Source organism: Lonchura striata, chromosome Z (genome assembly GCF_050655825.1).
Source record: "Lonchura striata isolate lonStrDom1 chromosome Z, ASM5065582v1, whole genome shotgun sequence".
Classification (NCBI taxonomy): Eukaryota; Metazoa; Chordata; class Aves; order Passeriformes; family Estrildidae; genus Lonchura; species Lonchura striata.
Window position 1 is genome coordinate 74,087,620 of NC_140740.1, and position 12,753 is coordinate 74,100,372.

The 12,753-nt window shown below is 42.2% G+C and overlaps 1 protein-coding gene across 11 annotated transcripts in view; it reads left to right on the forward strand.

The window, feature by feature from the left end:
* The first annotated feature begins 7,648 nt into the window (after nucleotides 1-7,648).
* The window catches only part of IQGAP2 (IQ motif containing GTPase activating protein 2), a 123,255-nt gene continuing 118,150 nt past the window's right edge, over nucleotides 7,649-12,753 (forward strand). For 10 of the 11 annotated variants that reach the window (XM_085567361.1, XM_085567367.1, XM_085567363.1 and 7 more), the window contains exon 1: nucleotides 7,649-7,715. In XM_085567361.1, the coding sequence (XP_085423487.1) occupies nucleotides 7,670-7,715 (46 nt within the window). In that variant the 5' untranslated portion in view covers nucleotides 7,649-7,669. Of the gene's footprint in view, nucleotides 7,716-8,084; nucleotides 8,104-12,753 lie in introns of those variants that run through there. The other variant, XM_085567364.1, reaches the window with a different exon arrangement.

Consider the following 12,753-nt stretch of genomic DNA (forward strand, 5'->3'; position numbering starts at 1 on the left):
GGTCCCTGCCAGAGGTGTTTAAATCTTTATACCACAAACAGCTGATGGAATTTGCCTTTAAACTCGGAAAAGCAGGGATTAACAAACCTAATGCACAATGTCATGAGCAGGCCTGTGTGGCTGCTGCTTGTTACTCCAATATTCTTTTACCTGTCTCAGCTCCCACTGAGAGCAGTTGGTTTCTGTCATGCCTGCTGTTCTGCAAGCAGTTACTGCTGCCAAAAAAACATTCTCACTTCTCCCTACCCTGGCCTTTCATTTCTTACCCTGCTCTGCCTCCTGCTCTAAGCTGGCACTTGCATTCAAGAGGCAGCTGCGTGAAAGCAACAAACCCACTGCTGGCCTAAGAAATGACCCTACTAAGAGAAAAAGTTCTTTTTCAATCTGAGAGAACTATGAGTCCCCATGTGGTGACAAAACTGTTGGTGCCAGCCTAGACCAAGACTACCCATGGAGGAGGAGGAGGGTGGGGACACACTGCAGGCACAGATGCTGAGAGACAGGGATGAACATTTTCTCAGCAAAGGTGTGTGTGACACCATGCCTGCACACACCCTAGTCTTTCCAGCAGATAAAGGAATAAGAAAACTCACCAAAGACTGGCAATATTACACAGAGACCCTCTGGGGCTTTGGCAGATTGTTCCTTTAGGACAGAGACCCCTCTGTTACTGTATCACACCACATCTACACAACCTGCAGACCAGGCCAAGCGTTTCTCAGAGAGAAGTGTCATTTGAAACATGATGCAGTTGTGCCAAATCAAACTTTTCAGGGGGAAAAGGCCCCTTGATTTCAGTCAGAAAATATATTTTTAAGAAAATTTTGAATTATCTTTCTTTGGCTAAAGGATAAAAGAGATGGAGAAAGTGTTTATACTGTACATTTTTGATTTAGGATGTGTAACAGTGTAAAAGGTTGTAGAAATGGTCATTTGAAGCAAATGAAAAATTTTCAATAAACTCTTTAAACTGAGGAAGCGAATTTATTCTTTTCCATATTGGGTTTGTTCACGCACTTTCTTATATAAGAGAAGAAGCAAGTAAATGAGTGTTTGTAAAAACTCAAGAAAGCATTCAGAAAGCCAAGCGCAAACTGCAGCTCTGCTGGTGCTTGCATCACACACCTCTGCTGTAAGTCATACTCCCTGATCTCTGGGGATGGAGGAAAAGGGAGCAGAGGAAATCAAAACCACCTTAAGAAAAATAACACTGTTTCCTCTTAGGTGTTGTTTTTCTCCCGTACCCAGTCAATCTTTTCTTCCTCAATAATCCCTGCCTTAAGTACTATGATGGGTGTCCTCAGTGAGCTGTGTCCAACCACAGAGATGACTCTACAGATGCAGCAGTGATTTATTTTAAAACACGAATTACTAAAATCTTCCAGACAACTGCAAATACGTGCTAAGAGTCACCTTGTACCTGACATTAAAATACAAGCATGTTCATGTACATTTTGTCCTACGGGCAGGCTGTGGCTGTGCAGAGACACTACCCCATCCTGTCTTTCATAAAACTTCATGGTATGGGCATAGTGACTGTGGAAAGGATATAGTATAATACAATATGAGAATATGAGAATATGAGAATATGAGAAACCTCTGTCTCTGACCATCTTCAGGTGCATTTCATAGTGACCTGGGAGCCTGTGGCCCCAAAATGTGAATTATTGATTCATGGATTTGATGCTCAGCTGTCCAAAATTAAGCCCTCTCTGACACAGACACCCTGGAGAGGAGTCTCCAATGTTATGGAGGGTAACAGAGGGTAACATGCCTAGCACCCTCATAGAATTCCTTAGAAAGGAACAGCATCATGCGACAGGTCCACACAAGTACTGAAGTGATACACGGAATAAATAAATAGACTCCACAACTTGGGGTAGTTATGAAATGGGTATGGATTGTCAGAGCTCGGCACAAGTGAGATCGCTCTCCAAGACTTGTGCATTGAGCCTTAGTCTGGCCCAAACTTTTATTCACAAAGATGTTCCATATGCAGTACATTACACAACTTTTCTATGCATATTCAACCCCTGGACCCAACTGCCCTTGCCTCTCATGCTAAATATGTTCACGTCCTTCTAGGCACACATGGTTTTCCATGGTGGTCCTGCGGAATTCTCTGGTGGTCTCTTGGGGCTGAAGATTGTGGTCTTCCTCATGGATGAACTTTTGAACTTTTCTCCTTTGCGCGTGTGCTTTTTGGTCTTTTGGTGCTTATCTGAGTACATCTGTCAGTCTCGATAGGCTTAGGGACAGAGGAACCTCTTTATCTGGGTTCTTTGGATCTTTGGCCCTTTCTGGTATTGTTCTTTATGCAAGAAGCTTCCAAAATTTGTATTTTCTTATGCCCTTTTGTACCTTGGCAGAGGTTTCTTAAGTAAAAGGTTAAAATTCAACACATAACTCTACAAGCTAGAATATAAATGCTTAATTCATTTTGTTAACTTAACTCCAAAAATCTGTTTCAGTCTCCCCTTTTCTTAAAAATATAGTAAATTCTTTTACTATAGAGGTTTTGATTTAAATTTTTGATTCACTATCATGACAGTTCTCTTTTAGTATGATTCTATGAGTTTAACATCTTTTAATTTTACATTAGTGTTAAAATAGACAAAAAATTGAATTATTTTAAACAGATCAGCGAAAATCTCTCTTCAATCTTGATTGTAGTGAAGGTGGTAAGGAGCACTTGGTATGGTCTTCCCTGTTATGGTTCTAGGGCTCTCTCTGTAAGAGACTTAACATATACATAGTCTCCAGGTTGTCCTGGTGCATCGAGCTCTGTACCCCAGTTTCTGGCTACATTTTTTTCAGTTGCTCTAAGTTGTTTATTTAGAGTGATTATATAGAAGGTTAGTGACACGTCTGGGGTAGACATTCCCTTCTGCACTCCATATGGTTCTCCATTACCTGACCACTTGATTGTGGGTTATATGGGGTGTGAAGTTCTCAGTCTATTCCCAAGTATTAGCTAACCTGTTGCACCAATTTTGCAATAAAATGTGGTCCTGTATCTGAGGAGATTGTGGCCAGGACTCCAAAGCATGGTGTGATTTCCTGTACCAACCCCTTAGTTACTTTGTGAGTGGGGAATGCTTCTGGCCACCCTGAAAGGTATCTGTTAGCACTAGTAAAAACTTAGACCCCCCCTTTTCTTGGCAATTCTGTGAAATCAATCTGCCATTTCTTCCCTGGCCCATGGCCCTTCCCAATCTGGCCAAGTTTTGGTTTGGAAATATTTTTGGGGTTGGTCTGGAGGCAAAGGTCACATTATTGAATCACTTGTGTGATAGTTGACTGTAAATGTCTAGCTATGATATTTTAATTTATATATTTATATAGGGTATCAATACCTTAATGTGTTTTCTGGTGTCCTTTCTTTATTAGGAACTATAATAAATAGGAGGGTATAACTAATTTTCCTTCTATGGTGGCCCATCCCTCTTGGTTATAGTCTCCTCTTTCCTCATAGATCAATTTTTGTTTGAATTATTGTATTTGGCTTACCATCAAGGGAAATTTGCCCGTCTGGAGCCAGGGCTGCCTCAGTTATTACTTTAATTTTTTTGCTGCTTCTTTTTTGCTTCTCTATCTGCCAGCTCATTCTCTTCTTCTAATTCTGAGTTTATCTTCTGATGGGCATTAATGTATATGATTGCTACTTTCTCTGGCAACTGGACTGCTTCCAGAAGTCACAGTATTTCTGATGAATGTTTAATATTTTTCCCTTGAGATTTCAGCAGTCCTCTCTCTATCTAAATGGCTCTGTGAGCATGCATGACTCCAAATGCATACTTTGAGTCTGTATATATGTTTATTTCTTTCCCTCTTGCCAATTCTAAGGCCCGAGTTAGAGCAACTATCTAGGCCTTTGTGCAGAGGTATTTGTTGGCCTAGATTCCATTACCTCCTTGCAGGTAGTAATTGCATACCTGGCGTGTTGTTTTCTACTGATGACATAACTGCTTCTATCAGTGAACCAGACTTCTGCACTCTTGAGAGGGGTGTCCTTCAAACTAGAGCAACTGGAATAGGTGGCCTCAATGATCTCTAGGCAGTCATGTTCCACTGGCTCTCCTTGGTTTTCACTGAGGAAGGAGGCTGGACTGACAGTGTTAGTCACTACAATCTCTACATCATCTTGCTCCACCATGATAGTTTGGAATCTCAGGACTCGTTGTGGGGAAAGCCAATGCCTGCCTTTCACCTCTAGCACTGCAGACACTGTGTGGGACACTAGCACAGTCATTTTTTGGCCCAGGGTGAATTTACGTGCCTCCTGGATGTTCAGTACAACTGCTGCAACAGGTTTGAGGCATCCAGGCCACCCTTTAGCTGCTGCATCCAATTGCTTAGAGAAGTAATGCCACTGCTCTCCGGTACAGGCTGAGGTCTTGTGCAAATTTTCTCAAGGCGGTTCTTTGTTTCTCATGGGAGAACAAAAGGAAAGGCTTACTCATGTTTGGCAATCCCAGAGATGGAGCTGACAAGAGGGCTTTTTTTTCAGTTGGTTGAAAGCTTGCGTTGCTTTCGTTGTCCATTGGATGTCCCTGCTTTCGGTTGCTATCAGTTCACATAAGGGCTTCACAAACAGTCCGTAGTTATAGATCCATAACCTGCACCACCCCGTCATCCCCAGGAAAGTTCATAGTTCCTTTACAGTCTGAGGTTTTGGGGTTTGGCATATTGCTTCCTTCTGGCTTTGGCCCAGGGTACGTTGTCTAGCACTGACTTCGTAACTCAGAAAAGCTACTTTTTGTTTTATTACTTGGGCCTTTTTCTTTGATACCTGGTATCTCTGGAGCCCCAAAAAGTTCAAATGGCTTACTGTCCAGGCCACGCATGTTTCTCTTGTCTGTGTGGCTATCAGGATATCATCTACGTACTGTAGCAGCTTCTCTTCCTCTGGAGGGCCTCCCCAGGTCTCTAATTCTTTTGTAAGTTGTTCTCCAAACAAAGTAGGTGAGTTTTTGAATCCTTGTGAGAGAGAGTCTGGTCTCTGTAAACTGAGCTTTTTGTCTGCCTTTAGGACTTTCCCATTCAAATGCAAAAATTTTCTGGCTGGCTTTGTGGATAGGAAGGCAAAAGAAAGAGTCTTTTAAATCTAAAATGGTAAACCAAGTTAGTTTTGGTGTTAAGCAAGTTAATAACATGTAGGGATTGGCCACCACAGGATACAGATCTCCAGTTACCTTGTTCACAGCTCACAGATCTTGTACTAACCGGTATGACCCATCAGGTTTGAGAACTGGTAGGGTAGGGGTGTTAAAATCAGATTGACATTCTTTTAATAATCCTAAACGAAAAAAGTTCTCAGTTACTGGGCTAATCCCTTCCTTATCCTCCCACCTCAAGGGATACTGTTTAACCCTGCCAAGTTGCTTTCCCTCTTTTAGTCTGATCTATATAGGGGGAGTGTTTTTCGCTCTCCCTGGTACATCAGAGGCCCATACCCCAGGGAATACCTGATTCATTATTTCTTCATCAATTTCAGTTTTTCTCATGACTTCGCTAGTGGTTAGTATTAAACTCAATACTTCTACATACTTTTGATCATTTACCTCCAGAGTCATCTCCCCATTGTTAAATGCAATAGTTGTCTGTAATTGTCTCAGCAAATCTCAGCCCAAAAGTGGCTCAGGGGAACTGGGCATATGTGGAAATTTGTGGAGCTCCCATTGCTTTATTTTAGTGGCTTAAAGAAAAATGCCTTTTCAGTTTGGCCAGTTGCTCTTATAACTACAGAATATTCATCTCTTATGAGCCAAATGAAAGGGAAAAAGAAAGATTTTTTTTGTTGTTATGAAATTTAATAATTATAAATTTATAGTTAATCAAATAACTAGATAAAATATTAATAGCCAAATTAATAATCAATAATAGTTTTTATATTAGACTATTATTGTATTAATTAATTAACCATCAATCATTGTTAATTTATTGTTTGCCCAGTGCCACATAAGTTTACGAACTCTTAAGGGTTCAATCCAAACCACTGGGGAGGAAAGAGAAGGAAAAATATTTCTTTCATTTTTCTTTTTAATACTAAGGCTGGGTCACTCCTTTATCCTTTCTTAATCTTCTTCAAACATGTCCTAGGTTTCAGGGACCAGGTGATTTTTTATACAGATTAAATTAACTATTTTACACTTTGCTTGTTCAACTCCTGGGTTATAATTCAGGGGTACACGCACAACATGTGGATCTCTGCTTATATGAAATACAATACTACTTCCTCTGACACTTCAAGTGTTGGAGGAGAACCCAAGCTGTGTGCCAGTCTGGCTTCCAGCAAAAGGTTGTCAATCTGCACACGAAACAGGAGATTACCACTCCTGGACCCCACCTCAAGGGGTTTCTCAGCACCTGTTCAACTGGTGGTTGTTCTCAGTCAAAGGCTACACAGCAACTTGTTGAACTTTGGTATATCCCTCCTAAGGACGCTCCTTCTCTCTCTGTGTGGGCAAATTACCTCTCACTTGCCGCAAGAACCAGGCAACAAACCCTGTACTGCAAGGATCTTTCAGTGACAGCTTTTAACACTGAAGGGCAGTGTTATCTCTCAACAAACACTTAACTCTTAGCCCAGTTGGGCTTGCTGGTTACTTTTAGCTGGATCTTGTCCTTTACTAACCAGCGATGCTTGTAAGCATCACTTGCAAATCTTAACTTGTATGATGCCCCTACTAGCTGCGCTATTCGCTAGTGGCATTTAAAGCAACCCTAAAAACCGTGGCTTGTGTCCGTGCTCCTGAGGCAGAGGTTTCTTAAGTAAAAGGTTAAAATTCAACATGTAACTCTACAAGCTAGAATATAAATGCTTAATTCATTTTGTTAACTTAAGTGAACTCCAAAAATCTGTTTCAGTACACCCAATTGCAAAGGTGCAGGTCATGGTGATGGCTTTGTGGTCTGGCAGAAACACTGCTTGTGGGGTGTGAGAATTTTTCAAAACGGCAAAATTACAGGAGGGAGTCTTAGACTTGGTTCTTCACCTCTCTTCAGAGTCCGCCCTGCCAAAACACCATAGGGGAGAGTCCTTGGCCTTTTACTGTGGAACTTGGTTTATTTAAATAGTTTGGTGGTTTGGGGTGGTGTTTTTTGGTTTTCTGGTTGGGTATTTTTGTTCTGTTATGGTTTTTTGTTGTTTTTGTTTTGCTTTGGGCCTTGCCTTTTGGTTGCTTTCTTGAGTTTTAGTTTGTTGTGTTGTTTTTGTGGTTTTGGGGAGTTTTTGGTTGATTTTTTTTCTTTGCTTTGAGGCTTGGGGTTTTGTTGTTTTTGGGGATTTGTTTGTGGTCTATTTCGGGGGGGGGAGGGGGGCGTGTTTTGTTTTGTTACGTTTTGCTTTATTTTCCCTCCTTTTTCTACTTTCTACCTGGCGCTTTTCTGCCTATTTTTTTTTTTTTTTTAATCTTGGCGTGTGCTTTTCTGTTAGTTTGTTTTTCCCCCTCCTCTCTCACTCTCCCTTTCCCCTTTCCCTTGTTTTCCGCGCGCTCCCCCGCCCGGCTCTCCCGCGCACCCGCGCGGCCCCAGCCGCGCCGGAGCCGCCCCGGTGGCCCCGGCCCCGCGCGGGGCGGCGCGGCCGCGGCCGCAGCAAATCAGCGGGGCCCGGCCCGCATAAGAAGGGCGGGCGGGGACCGGCGCCGTCCCTCCCGGCGGCGGCAGGATGCACCATGAGGAGCTGGCGTCCCTGCAGCGGCCCCGCTACGGCTGTGAGTGGGGTCCTGGGGGGCGTTTCGGGACCTTTCCGTAGTTTTGTTTTTTTTTTCTGCTTTGGTGTTTTTTTTTTTATTATTTTTTTTTTTTTAATTTTTTTTTAATTTCCCACTCCCTTGCTGCTTTCTCGGTTTACTACTAAAAATGCAAGCTGAAGGCAAAGTAAAACCCGCCCAGCAGACTCTTGCGGCAGCGCGCGGCGCTCCGCCTCCTTTTAGGTTAGCTCGCAGTCGGCTCCGGCTGGGTTTTGAACAGGTTTTCACGGGGCTGCGTTTTGTTCTGTAACTTTGTGAATGGATTATAGCCGGAATTCCGCATTGCAGCTCGGGAGTTTTAGATTAGAGGTCGAGCTTCGGGTTTTAGTGCTGTAACTTGGTGTTACAGGTATGGGTTTGGGTTTTAACTTCGTAACTTGAGTTATGACTGTAGCTTCAGGTTGTAACTTGGTAACCTTTGGATTATTACTTCGGAATTTCGGATTATAAAATTAAACCTTTGCTTTCTAGTTTTATAACTTTATCTTAGACCTTTGCAACTCTTAAGTGCTTGGGATGAGGGGAGAGACCGTGCAGGAACCGGGCATTTCTTTTCAGAGGGGTGTATTTACTTCCCAAACGTATGTTTAAGAAAAACCCTTGAACACCTTCCTCTTGCTGTTGGTCTCTCCCGCCCGTGCTGTGCCGTGCTGGGATCTTGCACCCGCCTGTGCTTTTCCAGGCTCTTGCAGGGCAGAGCAGTGCAAGCCCGTGGCTGTGCCATTCCTACAAGAAATGCCTCTGATACGTCAGGCATTGCAAAATGGTAACACGCAAATTATTTGCGAAGTTCTCAACAGCCCTGGCATCCTGTTGTCTAATGAGTAGATACCCAGTTCTTATCGTAGTGGCTTCATTAAAAACCAGTTTTGAAATCTCCTTTTAGAAAGAAACAAAACTCCTTAACAGTGTTAAGAGCCACCTTGATTCCACCTAAGACAGGTAGAAAAAGCTTGGCAGTAAGACCTTCAGCTTGCAGAATGCCATGCTCTTCTAAGCATTTTTCCTCATTGATGACTGATTCACCCTGTTGATACCCTCTCTTGGGGCATTTTGTGGAATGTGCCTGTAAGTTTCATTTTTCATTTTACCCAGTAGGTGGGTTGCATCCTTGCAAAGGTGTGTGTTCACTGGTTACTACAGGCATTGTCTGAGTGCCTATGCTGTTATGTTAGCAAAGGTGAATATTTTGCTTGTGAAACCAGTCCTCCCAGCAGCTTGTGCCATTGCACGTTGTAGTTAGGCAGTGTCCAGGTGTGCAGCATCGTGTTCCAGCCTCGGTTTGGACACTGTCCACTTGCCTGAGATGCAGAAATGTTTGTTGTATGCCTGTCAGGACTCCAGCAGTAGAGGCTTTCCTTTTGGATCTGCAGTGGCTGATCTCAGAACATGTGGGTCTGGACAGGTAGAAGTGTGACATGACTTCTGATAAAGGCAAAAATTAGTCTTTAACCCAAAGCAAAGGGTTCGTCCTTTGAGTCTTGTTCCTTCCTGGCACTGAGGATGAATTACCTTATTGACAGAGCTGGTCAGAGTATATTAAAGATTGTAGGCCTCAATTATTATGGGAAAGAATGACACTAAATATAGTTTTGAAGATACGTTCTATCCTCTCAGTGCTTATGCTTTGCTGTGGTAGTTGAGAGTATTTTGTTCTAGTAACCATGGGGATGTTCATGTTCTGAGGTGTAGCCATGCTTGGTGTCAGGTCTCTCTGCCCCAAGTACAAGAGTGGATGAGAGTACACTTGTTTTTATAATGGTGCCACTCTTCTGATCAATCATGTCTGCTTGCTCAAGATCAGGTAGCTATTCTGTCCTTCCCTGAGTGAGAAGCTGTGGCTGTTGTGCCACACTGCATCCACTTCTTTTTGGAGTGCAATTTTTGGTGCAGGAACCATTGAAATTACATTCCTTTCAAGAGACTAGGCAAAGGCTCTTGAAATATGCCAGGCTGATGGCAATATTTAAAAAAATATACACCAGGAAACTTCATGAAGACTTCCATTAAAGAACAAGCCTACTTGTCTGTAGTGACAGTAGAGGCACATGTTTGGGTTTTTTAGTCTGTGTCTAGAGAAATACATACATTTTATCTGCATTGCATTTGGCTGCCGTTTTGAGCAGCGAAGACACCCAGCACCTTAAACAAAAAAAAAAAAAAAAAAAAAAACCCAACCAAACAAACAACAAAAAAACCAAAAAACAAAACAAAACAAGAGAAAATACTCCTTAACTAGAAAACTAACACTAGTGTTTTCTTAGCTTTCATGAAAGCCCCCTACATAACTAAAACTTCACTTTGGATTACTGACAAACAGTTCCCTGTGTTGAGAACACCACATCTATGCTGGATTTCCTAAGGAGTTAATAAATTGTCCAAGTTAGGCTATCAAATTTCTAAGACCCCTTGCTTTAGTGACATAGAACTGTTTTAAACATTTAACTTGACTTGGACTTTTGACTTTGACTTCAAGTTCCTAGCAGAGTTTGTGTATTGCTCTGAAGAATGTTAGCATTTTACTATCGTAACTTTCTGCCTAGTACTTTATAAACCGAGTATCATTTCACTGGGGAGACATATCCTGAACTTAAAAGAAGTTGTACTTTACAAACATTCCTGATATAGTAACACAAAAATAAATCTAGAAAAAAAAAATCTTAGAGCTGATCATTTCCATATTTAAAGTCAGGAAATTGATGAATGAAATCAAACAAGACAGTCCCTTTCTGGGTTGGTGCTAGTTCAGGATGAGCATGGTTCATGGGAGAATCAGACCTCAGAGCACCCTGCTAGAGCCTTCCCTTGGTCTATTAGGGTGAAAGGTTTGTGGCTTCCTGGACCACTTGCTGAAAGGCGCCTCCAATTCTGCTTCTTGTCAATAGCTTAAGAGAGATGCAGAAGAGATTTCTGTTGCTGCTCCACTGAGCCCTTCAGACAGATATTTATCTCCAGTACAAATTCAAGTGAGAATGTCAAATTACACTGAAGCCAGCTTATCCAGCTGAAACTGCATTAACAGGTACACTGCAACTGAATTTACATAGTGGTTTCCAGTCTAGTTACAGCTGTTGCCTGGTTTATTTCTCAGTCCTAGCACAATCAGATAGAGAGGTTCACAAAACTGCAGGGATTAGGACTTATATTACAATTAGAGGTATGAGCCATTTTTATAACAAAAGTTCTTGGTGCTGTGGAAGATTATGAAGACAAAACAAAGTATAAATCTCAGATGTGCCTCACAGACTGAACATGGGAAGATACCAAATCAGACAATAGTGTATCTTTGAGAGTGCTTGTTTCCTGACACTCTCAGCTCCTTTATAGCTAGTTTTCCCTGAAATCTGTGTGCAGAAACAAATATTTAAGTTTTTGTGAACTGTCTGAATGGCTTCACTGCACTTCCAGGAATATAGTGAAGCTACAGAGAGTAGTGTCTGAATTTGAAAAGGATTTGGGGCACTAATATGCTCAGAGTAGCTGAATTAATATATGCCCTGAGTCCCTGTCTACTGAGCTCCAACATCAGCAGATACTTGTATTGGAGACACAAATAAGTCTTCACCTCTGCTGCTGAGGCCAGAAAGCTAGTTTCATGGGGCATGGATTATGGGTTAAAACAGGGGAAAACGGACCTTGATATCCAGTGATAAGGGCGTTGCTTGTGCTTCTGGTGCTGGCTCCCAGAATTGCTACTGTTTGGCACTAGGAGTTTGGAGATGAGACATAAGCAGCATGAAGCTTCAGGAGGGAGTGCTGTTCTGCCTGTGGAGACAGGCAGGGCAAACCTGAAGTGAAACACAGCCTACGCCTCTCTATGAAACTATACCTTTGCTCAGCAGGATGTGAAAGTTTTCAAACCAGTGGCTTTTCAAAATGCTTTTAACATAAAACACTGTAAATTTGTCTGCATGTCTAGTGAGTGCAGCGAAACAAATGACTCTTTTGCAGTCTAAAAAGGGGGAAATGTCTTTTGGTAAAACTTCCATAGGATTTTCCTAAGTGAAAACAGATGGGATTTGTTTTTAAGAAAGTTTTTTGAAACTTAAAAAATAAATTTTGCTATGTCCTATGCATATATATTCTTTTTGGTGTATGCTTTCTTGTAGTGCCTGTGACTTATGAGAACACTTTTCCCCCTTTTTATTGATGGGTGTTATTTGGCAACCTAATACACTGTTTATCTCTTCTACTCTTTTTGTAGGTTGCTAATAATTAAACTGCTGATTGAGAACTCAAAAAGTTTAACTGCTTTGTTTAACCAAGTGCACATAATTCACTTGGTAGGAGTGGTTCTCTGTGTGCTTTCTGTACAAAGCAGGTTCATCTCCCCTGAAGTCTGCTGTAAAGAATGGACAGAGCTATGTTAGAGCATGCTTAAAGCAACTTGAATGCTGTTGAAACAGGAAATATTAATATTGCACTGGAAACAAGATTTATAGCACATATGAGCGTGCTATGTCAAGTCCGATACTTGAGGCAGGGAATAGGAAGCACACAGATTTTTAGCTCACCTCTTCTGTCAAGTGGCATGTGTTACATAATATTTCTAGCTCAAGTTTGCTTGATACTGTTGCTGGTTCAAACTATATTTCACTAAGAATAACCCTACATGTAAGGCAGAAAAAAAAAAAGCCTGTCAGTGACAGGCAGGACTGGTGGGTCATATTTCAGTGCAATGATAAGTGTGCTCTCCTGTGCTTGCTCCTTGCAGGAAATTATTAACCTGCTGTGTTTGCTTCACTTGTTCAGGCTGTTTTGTTGTTTTTCTGGAATAAGTATCCTTGAACTACTGCATGTTGTGGAATGAAAGTGCAGGTACTGGGCAGGGGAGGAGTTGTGCCCACCCTGGGCTGGGGACCACGGCTGGGGGGTCAGGGCCAGGTGCCCCCATCCTGGGGAGGGGTGCCTGCTGTTTATGCCTCATTTGCTGGTCCTTGATAAGACAGGGTGGTATGAGGGCTGAGTCCTGCACAGCTCATTCGTGGGTCAGCACTTC